At 47.2% G+C, this 16,620-nt stretch overlaps 1 protein-coding gene and 2 long non-coding RNA genes across 14 annotated transcripts in view; 2 read left to right on the forward strand and 1 right to left on the reverse strand.

Annotated features, from left to right (window-relative positions):
- The window catches only part of KDM2B (lysine demethylase 2B), a 126,651-nt gene extending 115,960 nt beyond the window's left edge, over window positions 1-10,691 (reverse strand). For 5 of the 11 annotated variants that reach the window (XM_081285203.1, XM_081285202.1, XM_081285201.1 and 2 more), the window contains exons 1-4: window positions 9,560-10,691; window positions 8,170-8,314; window positions 5,171-5,249; window positions 3,789-3,835 (exon numbers count right to left, since the gene is read on the reverse strand). In XM_081285203.1, the coding sequence (XP_081141329.1) occupies window positions 3,789-3,835; window positions 5,171-5,249; window positions 8,170-8,314; window positions 9,560-9,910 (622 nt within the window). In that variant the 5' untranslated portion in view covers window positions 9,911-10,691. Of the gene's footprint in view, window positions 1-3,788; window positions 3,836-5,170; window positions 5,250-8,169; window positions 8,315-8,982; window positions 9,286-9,377 lie in introns of those variants that run through there. The other 6 variants (XM_081285195.1, XM_081285208.1, XM_081285207.1 and 3 more) reach the window with 3 other exon arrangements.
- Window positions 1-16,620, forward strand: part of LOC308644292 — a 104,095-nt gene that overhangs the window by 11,214 nt on the left and 76,261 nt on the right. The window lies entirely within an intron of this gene.
- LOC308644293 lies at window positions 8,345-13,357 on the forward strand. The gene is made up of 3 exons (XR_014020940.1): window positions 8,345-8,899; window positions 10,596-10,695; window positions 12,516-13,357. It is a non-coding gene; the product is annotated as an uncharacterized lncRNA (long non-coding RNA).

Below are 16,620 nucleotides of genomic sequence, written 5' to 3' on the forward strand. Positions count from 1 at the left end.
GAACTTGGCTTTAATATTTGCTCATAGACATTATAATAAATAAAAACAGGGCCTCATCTGGCATAATACTATGCATTCATTCATTCATTCATTTTCTTATTATCCTTCTTCAAGACACACTCTGATAATTAGCTTCATTATCAGATGAAGAAATTGAGACCTAGTCAAGTTACCTTGCTCCAAATCACTCAGTTAAGTAGCAAAGGTAACTTTCAAAGCAAGGTTGTCAAATAACAAAGGCTAGGCTAAGTTGGAAGCACCAGGCCAAGTTCCTGTGCATAGAGTTGATTTAAAAGGTGTACTGTCCCATCTTCTGCCCTTGATGGAATAGTTTGTCCCCTTCAGCTCTGATATTCACTTCTTTAACATATCTAGTAATCCAGCTTTAAAAAAAATAAAAATTGCCAGGCACAGTGGCACACACCTGTAATCCCAGTAACTTGGGAGACTGAGGCAGGAGGATTTCAAGTTTGAGGGTAATCTCAGCAACTTAGCAAGACACTTGTCTCAAAAATTTATTATTTTACTTATTACTTATTAAACCCAGGGACGCTTAACCACTGAGCCACATCCCCAACCCTTTTTATTTTTTACTTTGAGAAGGATCTTCACTAAATTGCTGAGGGACTTGCTAATTGCTGAGGCTGAATTTTCAACCCTCTAGCCTCTGGAGCTGTTGAGATTATAGGCATATACTACTGCACCCAGCTCAAATTTTTTTAAAAAGGGACTGGGGATATAGCCCAGTGGTAGAGCATCCCTAGATTAAATCCCCAGTACTTTGGGGTGGGGGGAGGAAGCAGAAAATAATAAGTGTTGGTGAGGATAAGGAGAAATGAGAACCCTCATACATAGCTGATGAGAGTGTACAATGGCATAATTGCTGCGGGAAGCCAGGCTAATAGTTCCTCAGAAGTTTAACACAGTCACCGTATGCTGTGGTTTATATGTCCTGCAGAAGTTCCCCGATGCAGCAATATTGGGAGGTGGGAACTAGTGGAAAGTGTTTGGGTCATGGGAACGAAGTCCTCATGGTTAGATTAATGCTTTCCTCATGGCACTGGATTAGTTACCATGATAGAAGTTAAACGCTATGATGCTCTCACCAGAAGCCAAGCAGATGCCAACATCATGCTCTTGAACTTCCCAGCCTCCAGAACCATGAATCAAAATAAACCTCTCTTCTTTGTAAATTATCCAGTCTCAGGTATTCTGTCATAGCAACAGAAAATGGACTAAACCACCACATGATCCAGCAATTCCACTCCTCAGTACTACAGAGAATCAAGAGAAATGAAAATGTATGTTTATACAAAAACTTATATGTGAATATTCCTTGCATTATTCATAACTGCCAAAAATGGAAACAACCAAAATGTGTATTAATGCATGAATGAATAAACAAAACATGGTCAATCCATACAATGGAATATCATTCAGCCATTAAAGGTTGGGGATGCGGGCTGGGATTGTATCTCAGTGGTAGCATGCTCGCCTAGCATGCATGAGGCACTGGGTTTGATCCTCAGCACCACATAAATGTAAAATAAAGATATTAAAAAAAAAAAGGTTGGGGATACAACCCCAAATGTGTTAGATAAGTTAAGAATACATGCATAGCATGCAAAAGGTTCTGGGTTCCATCCCTACTACCAAAAAAAGGAATGGAAGCACTGATTCATGCTGCCACATGGATGAGCCTTGCATACATGCTGAGTGAAAGCACCCAGTCACAAAAGGTCTGCATTATTTGATTCCAGCCCATAATCCCAGTCACTCTGGAGGCTGAGGCAGGAGGAGCACAAGTTCTAGGCCAGTCTGGGCAACTTAGCAAGACTATCTCAAAATGAAAAAATAAAAAGGGTTAGGGATATAGCTTATCGGACAGCAAGCAGTCCTCGGTTCCATCCCCAGCTCCGCAAAAAATCAATGTCAAGGCAAATCCATACAAAAAATCATGAGATTAGGAGCCACCGAGGGATGGAAGGAGAGGGGAATTGGGAAGTGCAGGGTTTATTTTTAAGGTGATGAAAGTGGTCTGGAAATAGTGGTGAAGGTTGTACAATATTGTGAATATACTAAAGTGAAATGTACCCTTGGAGATGGCTAAATGGTGAATTTCATAGTGTGAGAATTTAGGGTTAAGCCATTGTTATTCAAATCACATGGTACCCCCTGTGCCCTACTTTTAATCTCCCTAGGGATTTCCCATCACACCAAGAGTCAAACTCAAATTCCTTGCCGGGGCCTACAAGGCTCTAATGACTTAGCCCTGCAACTTCTACCACCTCTTCCATTGCTTGCCCCTCACTCATTCAGGTCCTCCATACACCTAGCATTTGCACTTGCTCATCTCTCAATCTATAATGTACTAGAATGTTCTTTCAGGGAGCTGGTGGTAGAGCACTTGCCTACCAAGTGGGAGACCCTGGGATAAATCCCCAGAACTACCAAAAAAAGAAAAGACCTGGGGATGTGGCTCAGTGGTAGAGTGCTTGCCTAGCATTCAGGAGGCCCTGGGTTTGATGTCTAGACCAACCCACCCACCCCTGCAGGAAAAAAAAATGCCTTAGAATGTTCTTTCCCATGGCTAATTCTTGCCAATCAGGTCTTGTTCAAATGCCCTCCCCAGACACTGAGAGGACCACCCTGACCACCCTGCCTAAAATAATGCCCCACCATGCTCCATCACATTAAGAGTGGCAACAGGGCTGGGGATGTGGCTCAAGCAATAGCGCGCTCGCCTGGCATGCGTGTGGCCCGGGTTCGATCCTCAGCACCACATACAAACAAAGATGTTGTGTCCGCCGAAAACTAAAAAATAAATAATAAAATTCTCTCTCTCTCTCAAAAAAAAAAAAAAAGAGTGGCAACAGTTCTACAGTTCTGATCACTATTAGAAAATATATGTAGTTTACTTCTTCTTCTTTTTTTTTTAAAGAGAGAGTGAGAGAGGAGAGAGAGAGAGAGAGAGAGAGAAAATTTTTTTTTTAATATTTATTTTTTAGTTCTCGGCGGACACAACATCTTTGTTGGTATGTGGTGCTGAGGATCGAACCCGGGCCGCACGCATGCCAGGCGAGCGCGCTACCGCTTGAGCCACATCCCCAGCCCCTGTAATTTACTTCTTTATTGCCGGTTGCTATAACCAAAAGGGCAGGAACCATATCTGTCATATTCAAGACCACCATGTCGGCAAGAAAACATTATCTGGAAATAATGGATTTAATGGAAGACTTCCTTTAAGATCTGAAATGCCACCTGCTGCCCAATCCAGAGTTCAGAGCACCAAGTCCTCAGCCACACTCTGCAGGTGCCCAGGGAGTTAACAGGCATTTGCTGAGCACGGAGTGCCAAGCCCCACCCAAGGCTTGTCTAGAACCCTGAAGAAGCAGAGGACTAATCCCTCCCCTGGAAAGCCTGAAAGTCTTTAGGGGTCACAAAACGCCCAGTGTTTACCCAGCAACTCACAAACAAACACACAGCAGAGATCTAAGATTGCATTGCTGACACCCAAGCTGGAGGCTAGGGTCCAAATCAGCCTCATAAAAGCATGTAATGGCAAACACACTCTGATCCAGGCCTTCTCAGGACTTTGCAATCTGACCTGTTCTCCACAATAAGACGGTTGCAGCTCACACCTGTCCCTGCCCCTTCCCAAGGGGACTTTCTTTTTAGAGGCAGTTAAAAGTTTAAATAGGCAGGTGATAGTGAAAACCTCTCCCTTTTCCCTTCTCCTGTTCCTATTCCTCAGCATCTCTGAGTCACACACACAGCCAGCAACTTACCCACTAGAAGTTTGACGTCTCGGACTGTGAAATCAGGATCAGGCATCCTAGAAAAAGAAGCACAGACATTGGTGAGGAGCCAGAAACAACAGAGCCAGACTCTACCCTGCCCAGGGTGAAGCAATTTTTCCAAGTGGGGTCCTTGCTCTCTGTTTGGAATCCAAAATGAGATACCCTGGATAGAGGGCAGTAGATCAGGTAGTACCTCAAGGGAGGGTCACCCAGAACCATGGTGCCCCTTCCCCACCCCTAGAGGTACATCACACCTAAATCTCAGCCGGTACTGTGCCTGTCTATAATTCCAGTGACTTAGGAGGCTGAGGCAGGAAGATCACAGTTCAAAGCAAGCCTCAACAAATTAGCGAGACCTTAAACTACTTAGTGAGACTCTGCCTCAAAATAAAAAAGGGACAATAATGTTGCTCAGTGGTTAAGCACCCCTACATTCAATCCCTAGTATCAAAAAACAAAAACATAACAACAACAACAAAACTCTGAACCTCAGCAGAGAATGGGCCATCTACCTGCCACCCCACCCTCACTTCTGCGGGAAAGACTTGAGTGTGGTGTCAAGGGCCAAACACCGGCTTTCTTTCTAGGGACAGCCCTCTCTGTGTCTCTTTCTCCCTCTAAAAAAATACTCTCCACAGTTGTATGGAAAGTGGAAAGAACCTCTTTAAGTTCAGAGGGAAAAGAAGACAGACATTAGACCATTTCCAGGAATTTGATAACCCTGCTACAATGATTATGGAAACTGTTAACTAACAGAGATGCTGAAGGTTTACTTTCCACTCCTAGGAGCATGACTGGTGAGCAAGTCCAGCTTCAGAGGCTGGAAAGGAGATGGCCTAGGATGACACCCTGAGCCTCCTCCTCTGTCCCTGCCCAAGGGGCAGAAACCTGTTCTTCCAGCCTGGCTCTGATCTCTCCCCCACCTGGAGCTCTGGTAGATCTCAGCCAGAATATAAACCAGACACAGTGGCAGGCAAAGAAAGGGGAGACGCTGGTGCCCAGGGAAATATACCCTCCATGGAAGGGAGCCATTTCCCATACACTAGCTAACACAGCTCAGGGTCTGCCAGTTTCTTGGTTCAGAGTTGAGGAGCAGGACAGGTACGATTCTTGGTAAGAGGTTGCAATGTGAAGCCAGATGGATCAGGGCAGAAGTCCTCACTGTTCAAGTACCCTAAGTCCTCTCTGCCCAAATTCCTAAAAAAAGACCAATCTTTAGAGAGCTTTCCCCTTGGTCAGGGCTTGAACAAGGAGCCACTATTCCCAGATCATGAAATGAGCGGCGGGAAGAGGGTAGAAGAAATCCACCCAAGCTAGAAATTGAGTTAGGGAGGAAGACAGGGGAGAGGCAATTAGTGTCAGCAACTTACTTAATTCCTAGTCCGTCCTTTTCTCGAAATATCAGGGGAACCCTGAGAGCTTCTCTCTGTACGTACTCATAGTTGAAATCTGTTTGGATATTTGAATTAAAACAAGTTGGTTAAGTTATTCAGGAGCAAATGAACCACGAGCCATTGGTGAGGGGAAGAAAAAATGGCAAAGGAAGGGAATGAGGGGGTGCTAGAGGGAGGCCTGACCTCAGTGGCAGAAGCTCCCTGGAAAATGACAGGGAAATGGCAGGGCCTAATCCGAGAGAAGCCATGCCAGCCATCGCTCCTTTGCCTACTCAGTCATTCTCTGCATGCCCCACGGGTCCGAACTTGTCAATGAACAGCCCAAGGCTAGCCAGGGTTGGGGAGGAGACTTATAAAGAGTCCCACACTGAAAGAGACCCAGCTAGTGCTGAGAAAGGGGGACAGACAGGAAAACGCATCCCTGGCTGAGTCAGAGAGTAAAGGGACTGCAGAACTGAAGAATGCCACCTGGGAGGATCTGAAGCCCCAGAGAGGAGGCTGGGAGGAGGGCTCTCATTGTAGCTGAGCATCAGTGAAAATCTTATTGTAATATCCTGCATCGTGAAGGGGAGGGGGGGAAGCCGGTTTCCCTGGAAACTGTGTATTTGGTGCCAAAATAACTAGGGAACTGGGCACAGCTTTGTTGTCTTCATAGTGAAATTCTGTCGGAGCCATCACACCGCTTACTTCCACTGGATCACCAAGAAGGATGCTCTCCAGGTAGGCTGCACAGAGCAGGCACAGCAAGGCCCAAGAAAAATCCACTGGGTAATTTCCTAACTGGGATTTGTCTGGTAGAGACCCCCAAATCTTTATCCAAAGCCCTGGAGAATGAACGGAGCCTTCGATTAATTTCTTTCCTTCCTCAATTCTCCCCAAAAATCAATGAATCTGACCCAAACACAGCCCTAAATATGGAGGTGAGGGGAGCTGATATCAAACCCTCCCAAAGTCCAAATCACATCCCCCAAGTCCTCAGGTGACTAAAGTATCCCATAAGGCTACAAGGCCTCTCTGACTGGTCTGAAGTGAGAGAAGAGTCCCGGGGCCACTGAAGGCTGTGGGCCCCTGGCGAACAGTTCACTAGGGCCTTGGGGGAGGAGGCCAAAGCTACTGGCTCAGAAAAGAGAACAAAACCATCGCCGGGAAAGCCCTGACCTCAGTGGCTCAGATCCCCAGGGGCTCACAGTGAATGGGGATTCCTAAGGATTTAAAGGAAGGGAAGTTTAAGAAGCTTCTATTTTTGAATCCAGGGGAAGGGCTCCTTCTGTTTCTCAGCTCCTCCCTCAAGTTTTGGGACCAGATCTGAATTAACTAGTGAAACCGGGTCCTTTGAAAGGAGCCAGGACAGCAAATTTAAGGATGCCATTTAGAGCCCCTGGCTGGTAACCTTCCCTGCCAACACACCCAAAGCCCCGCACTACCCCACCCCCAGCTTCAATTTCCTCAAATGAGCCTGAGAAAAAGTGCTGAAATCCTCAGCTGAGGATTCCTGACAAATGACTAGGAAAAGTTTACATACTGTTTTCTCATAGACTCTGCCAAATGACTCCATAAAATGGGGGGAAGAAAGGAGAGAAATTAAAATCCCATTTATGTGGAGAAAATTTACATGCAGTTAGGACTGGCACCCTGCTCTAGGACCAAACAGGCTAGAAAAAATATCCTCCCTCCCCACATTTCTCCCCAACACTACCAGAGCCCAGGGGGGCAACAAGCACAAAAGAGAAACTTCAAAAATGCAAAGTCAGAAAGATCTCTCCTCCAGGCCAACTCAAGGCCTAGCCACTCATCCAGAACCCACAGGGAAGCACCTCCTGGCTGTCAGCTCCTGGAGAGGGAAGGGTTTCCAAGAAGGTGGGGAAATACAAAATGGAAACTGAGTAATTGAAAGGACACCCAAACAGCTGAGAGGAGAAGAAAAAAAAAAAAAAATGAACACCATACCCCAGGAAGGCCTGGGGTGAGAAAGGGCATCTCCAAAACCCTCACCCCATAGGCCCTGTGGAAATCCAGGCTGCAGGGCTGGGTGGGTCATGGCTCCAAAAGCCTCAGACCCAAGCAGAAGCAACACCCCAAATCTGTTTGGAGGACACCCTGAGACACTCTTAGTAGGAAGGTCAGGGAGAAAGGCAGGCCTTGCTAGATCTCAGGCTAGGCTGTACTCTGGCACCCTGAGCTTCCCCAACTTCTGCTCCAACGGGGGAGGGTTCACAGGAGACAGACAAGCCTCAGGCATGGGAAGAGACCCTATTTCCCCTAGAAGTGCCCCAAGACTTTACCAGGGAACAGGAATCTCTCAGCCTTAAGCCTGAGGGGTAGTCACCCATATCCCCCACTCCAGCTTCAAACTGTCAACGCTGCAGGCCTCAAGCTTAGGTGGCAATTCAGACCATCAACCCTGAGTGCACCTCCCCAGGCCTATAAGGGGATGCCAGATGCACTCCAGAGACCCCAAGCCTGAGGAGGTGTAACCCTAATAACTCAAGACGTTCCATCACCAGCTCCTAACTAACAGAGCCCGAGATGACAGCGGTTTAGGAGGCTTTGAGTCTGGGGGGCCTCACCCCGATGTCTCAGGAGGACCCCAGAATGGGGCTCCTCCAGTCAGGCGACTGCACCTTGGGCAGCGCAAGAGCACAACCGGCTGAGGAGGTGGAGGACGCGGCGCTCACGCCCTCCTTCGGTCCGACTGTCTCTTCCCAGGTCCCTCAGTCCACCAGCCCTCTGGTTCTGCTCACCGTGGTGTTGGTGGTGGGCGCAAGCCAGGCCTAGGCCTGCGCCCGGCCCCCTTCCCGCCTGCCCTCCTCCCTCGCCACCCCACCCCACCCCCCCAGTGCTCGGCCTCGTTTCGTCACCGGATCCCCTGGAATGGGGGACGCGGGCGCGAAATACGAACCCAGCCACCGGCAGCTCCCTCCCCACGTGCGCGCGGCCCGCGGTGCGGAGGACGGCCCGGGGAGGGGGCGCCTCACCTTTGCCCTCCATGGCGTGCACGAAGTCCCCCTGGTACAGCTGGCTGCGCAGCTTCTCTTCCAGGCTGAATCCGCGGACGCTGACAATCTCCTCCACGTCCGACAAGTCTTCGTTCTCGTCGTATCTCTGGCGATCAATCGGGCGCTGAGAGGATCCAACCAGAGAGCCCGCGATATTATTGTGGGAACTGGGGGGTCGCCTCTTACCCCGGGCCAACACGAACAGGTGCAGGAGTGCACGCCCCCTGTACCCCCCACCATTGCAATCTGAGCAACTTTGCGCAAATGCCAAAGATGATGAAAAGCAGGAAAAGGAGAGGGGCCCACACCCCCAGGGTCCTACTGCGCCCTACACGACGAAGCACTCTCCTCCTGCATCTTTGGAAGCCATGGAAAGGGTATCTAGGGGCTCTCCCACGTCCCCCATCCCTGTGATGTGTTGAGCTTTGCCCACTCAGCCGGGAGCCTGGTTATGTAACCCGCGAAGGGGGCTCCGGACACGGGCTGGCGGGGCAGATGTAGGCCCCGGGAGGAGCCGCTGCAGCTCCGGGCTCGGCGGTAACAGCCGCCCCGGCCTCCGTGGAGGCAGAGCAGGGAAGCCGGAACCGGGGCCGGCGGCGTTTCTAAGGCTGGAGCCGCTCCGGAGCTACCGGGGAAGCTGAAAAGCTGAAATGGAAGGGCTGAGACCCCAGCCGCCCCCGCCGATCGCCCGCCAGTACAAGAAGAGGAGGTGAGGGGAGGAGGTGAGGGGCTTGGGAGGGGGAGAGGCAGACGACCCGCCACAAAGCTCCCATCGGAGACCCCAAAACGCACCAGCAGCTGCCTCATCTCCCCACGAGCGCGCGCGCACACTCACTTCCTAAGGAGACTCCCCCACCACTCCCCGCATCCCCCTGCCTCCTCCCTCCACCGCCCAGCGCCCGGCGCGGCAGCCCCCCAGATTCCGGGCGAACCCCCAGCCCGCTTACCATCCCCTACGCCTTTCCAAGCTACCATCTCCCCACTTAAGTGTCTGAGACTCTGAGCCTCACAAGGGACTGGAGGAGTAAGCTGCTTGCTTCCTTTTGCATGCAATTTATTATTTTTTTCCGGTCCTCTTGTAAAACACAGAAAAGGAAAGAAAAGGCAGCAAGAAACAACCGAAAAAAAAATAGAGCTATCATATACCAGATACAGATTTGGAAAAAAAAAAAAAAAAAGCTACACACCAATCTTCTTCCAGAGTCTTTCTCTGCCTCCATTTTTTTAGGAGAGTTCACCAATTAATTGTCAACACTCCTGCCCCCTGCATTTTGGCGGAGGGGGGGAGGAGGGAAGACCAAAGAAAACAAACCAAAAAATAAATAAATAAAGCAAGCCAGAGCCGAGATCTACAAAGTTTTGCACCAACACTTAGGCAGATCCGTTTGCAAAGTCCTAGGAAACCATTTTCAGCAGTTGTGGGGGGGGAGGCGTCGACGTCATAATCCCCGGAACGTAAACATTGTTGCCGATCGCGCTCTGAGCCCGCGGCCGGGCTAGTTGGGGGGGCACTCGGCCCGGGATTGGGGGGCGGGGGCAGCGGCCCGAGGAGGTGTGGGACTGGGAGGGAGCCCGCGAGGCACCGGGCGCCGTTAGCGCCCTGGCATCGCTGTTTTGTTGTTGGGTCACGAGTGCGCCTCTGCACGCAGGCGCCGCCGCCGCCCGGGAGTTGTGTGCAGAGCTGACTTTTGGAGGGCTGAGTTGCAGGCGACTGGCGCATCCCGGAGATGGCGGGGCAGGGAGGGAGGGAAGGAGGAGGGGATGGGGAGGGAGGTGCAGATTTGCACGGCTGGCCTCAGCGGGAGGCGCGGAAATGCAAGCCGAGCATGCTGGCGTGAAAGCCCCCGGGCCCTGGCACCCCCAAAACGACCCCCCACCTCAGTCCCTGCCCCCACTGCCCACGGCTGCCCTTCTTCCTTTTCCTTCATACACCCTACCCCACAACTTGCGTTGGCGACCCAAATTCAAAGCATTTGGTATATATATATATATATATAACCAAATATATATATATATATAACCAAATGTGTGTGTATATATGTATATATATATATATTTTTTTTTTTTTGCTATGTAACTGCATGTCTTTTTTGGGGGGAGGGGCAACCCTGTTCAGACCCCCATTTGCGAACCCGCCATATGGAGGACGCATTTGATGGGCTCAGAAAAAAAATTAGTACAGCTCCATATCTGCCTGGACTCAATACTTTTAAACTCTCGGACTGAAAGATAAGAACACGCACACACAGGTACAGGAAATACAGCCAGACCGGAGCCTTTTCAGACCGCGGGTGACCGGAAGACGTTGCCTTTCATTCATTCATTCTGCTCGCCTCCGTGGAGTTCTTCACTAGCCTACGATCCCTGAAAGAGAAGTTGGACTTTTTTTTTTTTTTTTTTTTAAGGTCCTTGCGCCCGCCCAGTGGAGAAAATTGATGCTCTGGAAGGAAATACTCAGAGAATCGGATCTAGCGTCTCCTAACGCAGCTCGCAAACAAGCGAAAGGTAAGCCCTGGTTGGTTGTTGATATGAGAAGAGTTGTGGAAAGGCGTGTGGCTCTTGGGATGGGATACGAAAACCTTAAGCGCACCTGGACTGATTCTATATGACTTTAGCGGAGATGTGGCCACCCTCTAAGCATATATAGAATGTCATTAGGTCCGGGAGTTCTCCCATGTCCCCCTTCCCAGTGCTTGTGACAACCTCCAGAGTTGTCCTGTAATTCATCATGAACACGGAGAAACGCTTTACTCCAGACCAACTCTTGTGTCCTGCGAGGCCTGGTCTTAGGGGTTAAATCTCCTGGTAAGATGACATGGCACCATGGCACCGGGACTACAATAAGGGAGATAGTAGGTGCTCACAGCTGGTGTCCACGTGCTATTTTATTTCTGCCCCTAATCCTGTGGGCTAGTTGAAGCAGGTCATTTTGCAAATTGGGAAACTGAGGCTCAGAGAAATTATGAAACTGGATGACTACTCAGCCTTCAGTCATTCCCATGTAACAGGCCATTAGACCTGGGGAAGAAATGCGTCCCTCACCTTAATTCACTGTCATTTCATTCTTGTAGTTTTTTTTTTTTTTTTTCAATGTGACCCCAAAGACTAATCTTTAAAGTTTTACTCTGGTTCACTAGCTGTAAAAATCTTTTAAAGTAGGTATGAAGCTAGCAAACACCAAACTTTTGTCTCCAAACTGAAATGGCCTATATTGGTTCTGCTACATCCGATCGACAGCCCTTTGTATGTGGCCGGCTCTTTAGCCCTCTATCAAGAAGTGGAACTATTTTATTTGCTTCTGTCTTGAGAAAGAGAGAACCCTTTCAGGGAAACCATCTCAAAATTCCCTATTTTGCAAATGATGAAACTGGGACTCAGGAAGGCAAAGCCACTTTTACCCAAGATCATACAGTTTTCCTGTGGGCTATTGGGGTTCCAATTGGAACCTGGCTTGTCTATCACATGACTTTTCCGATATTAACCAGGGTCACTGCTTCCACATAATGAAAAAACAAAAACCAAAACACTCAAAGGAGGGCTTCTGGGCTGGAGGGTGGTGAGAAGTGAATTAAGTGAAATAAAACAAAATTGGCAAGTAGGACACAGGATCTTCATCCTTCACCTTTTTTCCCTGGGATTCTTCTCTCCTCATGTGGCTTCCTGGTGTCCCCCCAAAAGCTGGCACTAGGAAAATGATCGAGGGCAGCTACCTTAGTGTGAAAACAGTTAAGCCTATATATCACCTCTATGGGGAGTTCCTGGCCTGTCAGAGCAGGAAGGGGTTGACTAGTCACCTAATTTAATCCCCTCCCTTTACAAACCTCGAGGAAACCGCAAACCCCAGAGAAGAATGGGCCAGCCAGGGGCTTGTTCCCCTTTGACTCCCCCAGAATGCCTATCCTGCTGCTGGGCCCTAAGTGGTCACTCCATAAATGTTGGGCCCTTGATGGATCACCTTCCCCAGCATATTTGCATTTTCTCTTTATCAGTAATTGGCAGATGAAAGGCTTTGTCCTCCTGTTGAAAGAATTCCAAGCATTTGCTGAAAGTGGGGGAGGAGGTTATTTTGGGCCAAAGGGGGAAGGGCCAAGACCCTTGAGCTCCAGCTTGGCTGATTGTCCCTGAGGAGCTGAGAGTAGGTGAGGGAGGGCACAGAAGCTGAAGGTGCTTATTTAAAAGATGAACTTTTTTTGTAGGAAAACACCAGGCCAATTGCATTGGAAATTAAATAATAATGACTTTCCTGGACTCTCCGGGAGTGTTCTTGCAACAGCAGTCCAATCCTGCCTATTATCCCCATTCATTCATTTCTTCCATCCTCAAAGGTTGATGGTGCAGCTCTGTGCCCAAAGACTGAGAAGACAGAAAGACAAAAGAAGAAACAGCTGCACTTCCAGGCATACTCCAGGCAGGGGCTGGAGAAGGACTAACAACTTCCCAAGGAAGAGGCTGACTCTGGGTGGAGCCCTCAGAAATCAGAATCCAGGATTTGGGACTATTAAGACACTGAAGCTCCTGACTTTTGAGAATTTAATATGCCTTTAAGCAAAGTCCCTCATATCTGCTATCTCTTTGAATGCTTGCCAAAACTCTTAAGGAGGAGCAATGGTATAATTCCTTACTTCTATAGCTGAGGCTCAAAGAATTGTCAATTACTTGGCCAAATTTTACAGCTGTGAAATAACCGTAACAGGATTTGAACCCAGACCTTATGGGAATCCAGAGCCCAAAGACTGACCACTCTGTAAGCCCCTTGCAGGGCTGTGCCATACAACCAGATAATGGAAATATTGTACATTTGCAATTGTTTTCTCTAGCCACATCTTGACTATTGAGCCCCTGAAATATGGATACTGGCTTAAGAAATTAAAATATTTATTTTTGGTACTGGGAATTTAACAAAGGAGCACTTTATCACTAAGCTACATCCCCAACCCTTTTTCATTTTTATTTTGCGATGGAGTCTCACTAAGTTGTTGAGGCCAGCCTCCCTAGTCCCTGGGATTTGTACCACTGCACTTGTCAAGGAATTGAATTTTAAATTGTGCATGTGTATGTGATGTGTGCATGTTCTGAGGGTTGAACCCAGGGCCTCAGGCATGCTGATCGCTGCTCCACCATTGATCTACACCTGCAGTCCAATTTTTAATTAAAAAATTAAAACTGCCCCAGAGTGTTTTCCAACATTTGTCTTAATGTGCTTACTAAGCTATATATGCACATCAAGGTCTGATTTGGCCTCCGGGAAACATTTGTGGAATGAGTGAAAGGTCCATACGGGAAAGAAGTTACTAATATCAGTAACCCCTGGAAGAGGACATCTGGTACAATGTGAGTGCCTATAATGTTAGCCTTTAAACCACTTACTCTGAGAGCCTGCCAGGAACATGGTACTGTATGGGAGCCTGGGGATACAAGTGGATATTAGACTGGCCCACCTGCCCAAATCTGGCCAACTCTCAAGGACAAATAATTGGTGATGAAGCAGGAATTCTAAGACCTGGGTAGCCACTTCCAGACATACATTCCAGGGACAGACCAGGCCTGGTGACTCACACCTGTAATCCCAGCTGCTCAGAGGCTGAGGCAGGGGGATCACACATTCTAGGCCAGCCTCTATAACTTAGTGAGACTCCATCTCAAAAAAAAAAAAAAGAAGGTAGGGCTTGGAATGTAGCTCAGTAGTAGAGCACATACCTAGTGTGCCCAGGGCTCTATTCCCATCACTAAAATAACAATAATAATAATAATCAGCAAGATAACTATTATATGTGTAGAATTTCCTTTGGAAAGACCAAAAAAAAAAAAAGGTTGGAGGGTGCCGGTAGAACTGGAGAAAAATTAAAAGGAACTATTCTTTAGTAGAATGTCAGATTTTACCACATGTATATATGGCTGTTGCCTGATTTTGAACCATACAAATTCAAGTGTTATTTTTTTCACCAGTACTGGGGATTGAAGCCAGGGGCACCCTACCACTGAACTACCTCCATTTTCATTTTTTTTTTTTTTTTTTTTTTTTTTTTATCTTTGAGACAGGGTTTGGATAAGTTGCCGAGGCTGATCTGGAACTTGAGATACTTCTCTGCGTCAGCGTCCTGAGATGCAGGTGTATGCCACCTTGCCCAGCCCTTTCACTACTTTTTTTTTTCTTTGTGGGGGGCAGTTTAATGGGGAATGAATCCCCCAAGGGCATTCTGCCACTGAGCTAAACCCCCGACCCAGTCCCTTTTATTTTATTTATTTTAGTTGTAGATAGACACAGTACCTTTATTTATTCATTTTTATGTGGTGGTGAGGATCAAATCCAGTGCCTCACATGTTCTAGGCAAGCACTCCACCACTGAGCCACAACCCCAGCACCCCCCCCCCTTTTATTTTTTATTTTGAGACAAGGTCTCTCAGTTGCTGAAGGTCTAGCTAAATTACCCAGCCTTGGAATTTTCAATTCTTCTGCCTTGGCTCCCTCAAATTATAGGATGTGCCATCACACCTGCTTGAGTTAATTTCACTTTATATGTTGTAGTGCCTTTTGAATTTCATATTTTTTTTTTTAGTGTTACCTACTCAAAAATGAATTCTAGGAATAGCTTAGAGGTAAAGCACTTGCCTAGAATGCATAAGGCCCTGGGTTCAATCCCAGCATCTCAATAAAAAGAAAAAAGATGTAGAAAATAGAAAGCATTGCCAAATCTTAAAAGAGTTTTGTCCCATTTTATAAGACTTTTATTAACTTTATCCTAGGGAGACAACAGATGGTGACATTTCTGTTAAAATTTCTGTTAAAGTGATTGTTCTCAAAGAACTTTTTGTTAGTTTGTTGTTGGGTTGGTTGCTTTTTTTTTTTTTTTCTTTTTAATTTGTTCCTTTTGTATTAAAGTGGAAAAGTAAGAAAGAACAAATTAGGGGCTGGGATTGTGGTTCAGTGGTAGAGCACTTGCCTAGCATGTGTGAGGCACTGGGTTCCATCCTCAGCACCACATAAAAATAAATAAATAAAAGTACTGTGTCCATCTACAACTTTAAAAAAAAAAAGAGAGAAAAAGAAAAGAAAAAAATTATATGCAGAGACCAATCTTCAGGCCTTAACTATTTTGGGAAGTTTGATTTTCTATTTATAATTCAGCATTTCATATTCTCTCTCTTCCTATGTGAGGATTGGAAAGAACCTTGGAAATAACAGGTGAGTTAATTAAAGGGTTAATGCCAGGAAGCGAGTCATAAAAGTTCAAAGATTCTTTTATAAACTTACATCTTTGGATTGATGAACAAGTGCGTGAGCCAATGGAAATAAAAATCCAGGCATTACTTCATCGTGCTCAACTGTCATTGGCTGACAATCCCCGAGAGATGGGCCAGAGGGCTGGCAGTTAACCCTTTCAGGGTGGAGCTTGCCCTCTGCATACATTTTAATTTCAAAGATGAAGCAGGGACAGAAGAAAAGTCTAGAAGAGTCCTCAGATCCTCAAGTGCCAAGTTTGGATCTAACCTCAGAAGGCAGACTTTACCTAGCAAAGAAATACTCAGGGACAAATTTTCTGGAGAAAAAAAAGTTTTGAACTTTTCAAATGGGGAAATGAGCTGACCTGGCCCAGTGGGAGGAGAGGGGAGGAAAGAAGTTTGATGCACCTTTTGTGCTGTCAGAACAGAGACCTAGATTGGAGACGATTCCATTAATCTTGCAAAGTGATCAGTCACTGAGAGGATTGAATTGCATTTCCTGCCCAAAGATGTAGAGACAGATGACCTTTGCAGCAGCCCTCAGACCCCCAGCTCACAGCTGGAGAGAGGATGTGTCAGCATCTACTTTCGGGTCTCACCCTGCCCTTTGTTCAAAATTCAAGCCCTTTGTGTTGGAGCTGCTCAGGGGTTTTGGTCGTTGTTGATGCTGCTGATTTTTTTAACCGCCCACATCTTGAGACTTCTGAGAAGCGAACTCTCAACTTGGCAGAAGATAATATCTGGAGGTGCCCCAAAGAGAGAACCGGAACAGACATGGGGAATTTTGAGAAGCCATTGGAGCTTTTGGCTTTAATTACTGCCCTTTCCTGGGCTCCCTGAGTACTGCAGGATGAACCAATGGAACCAGGAGTCCAGCAGAACTAATCATGCCTCAGGTTTAGACAGTTCTGTTAAAAAAAAAGCTTTGAGTACATTACCCCCATGTAAGAGGCATTGCTAAAACAAAAGCATTTGCATAAAGAAAACATTCTAAATTCCCCAACAGTGAGCTACCAGACTTTGAACAAAAATGCTTAAACTGAGTCTCAGTTTCCTGTCTGTGAAATTGGGGTGGTGATAATGCAATGGCTTGGGGATTGTCTTCATTCACATGAAGAGGACCACCTGGCTTCCATGACCCTGACAAGGAGCTTACCCCTAACAGGTTAGCTGTCCCCAAGTTGAAGGCTGAGGGGGAAGGCTTCCTGA

This window comes from Spermophilus citellus (assembly GCF_964194105.1).
Source record: "Spermophilus citellus genome assembly, chromosome: 3".
Lineage (NCBI taxonomy): Eukaryota > Metazoa > Chordata > Mammalia > Rodentia > Sciuridae > Spermophilus > Spermophilus citellus.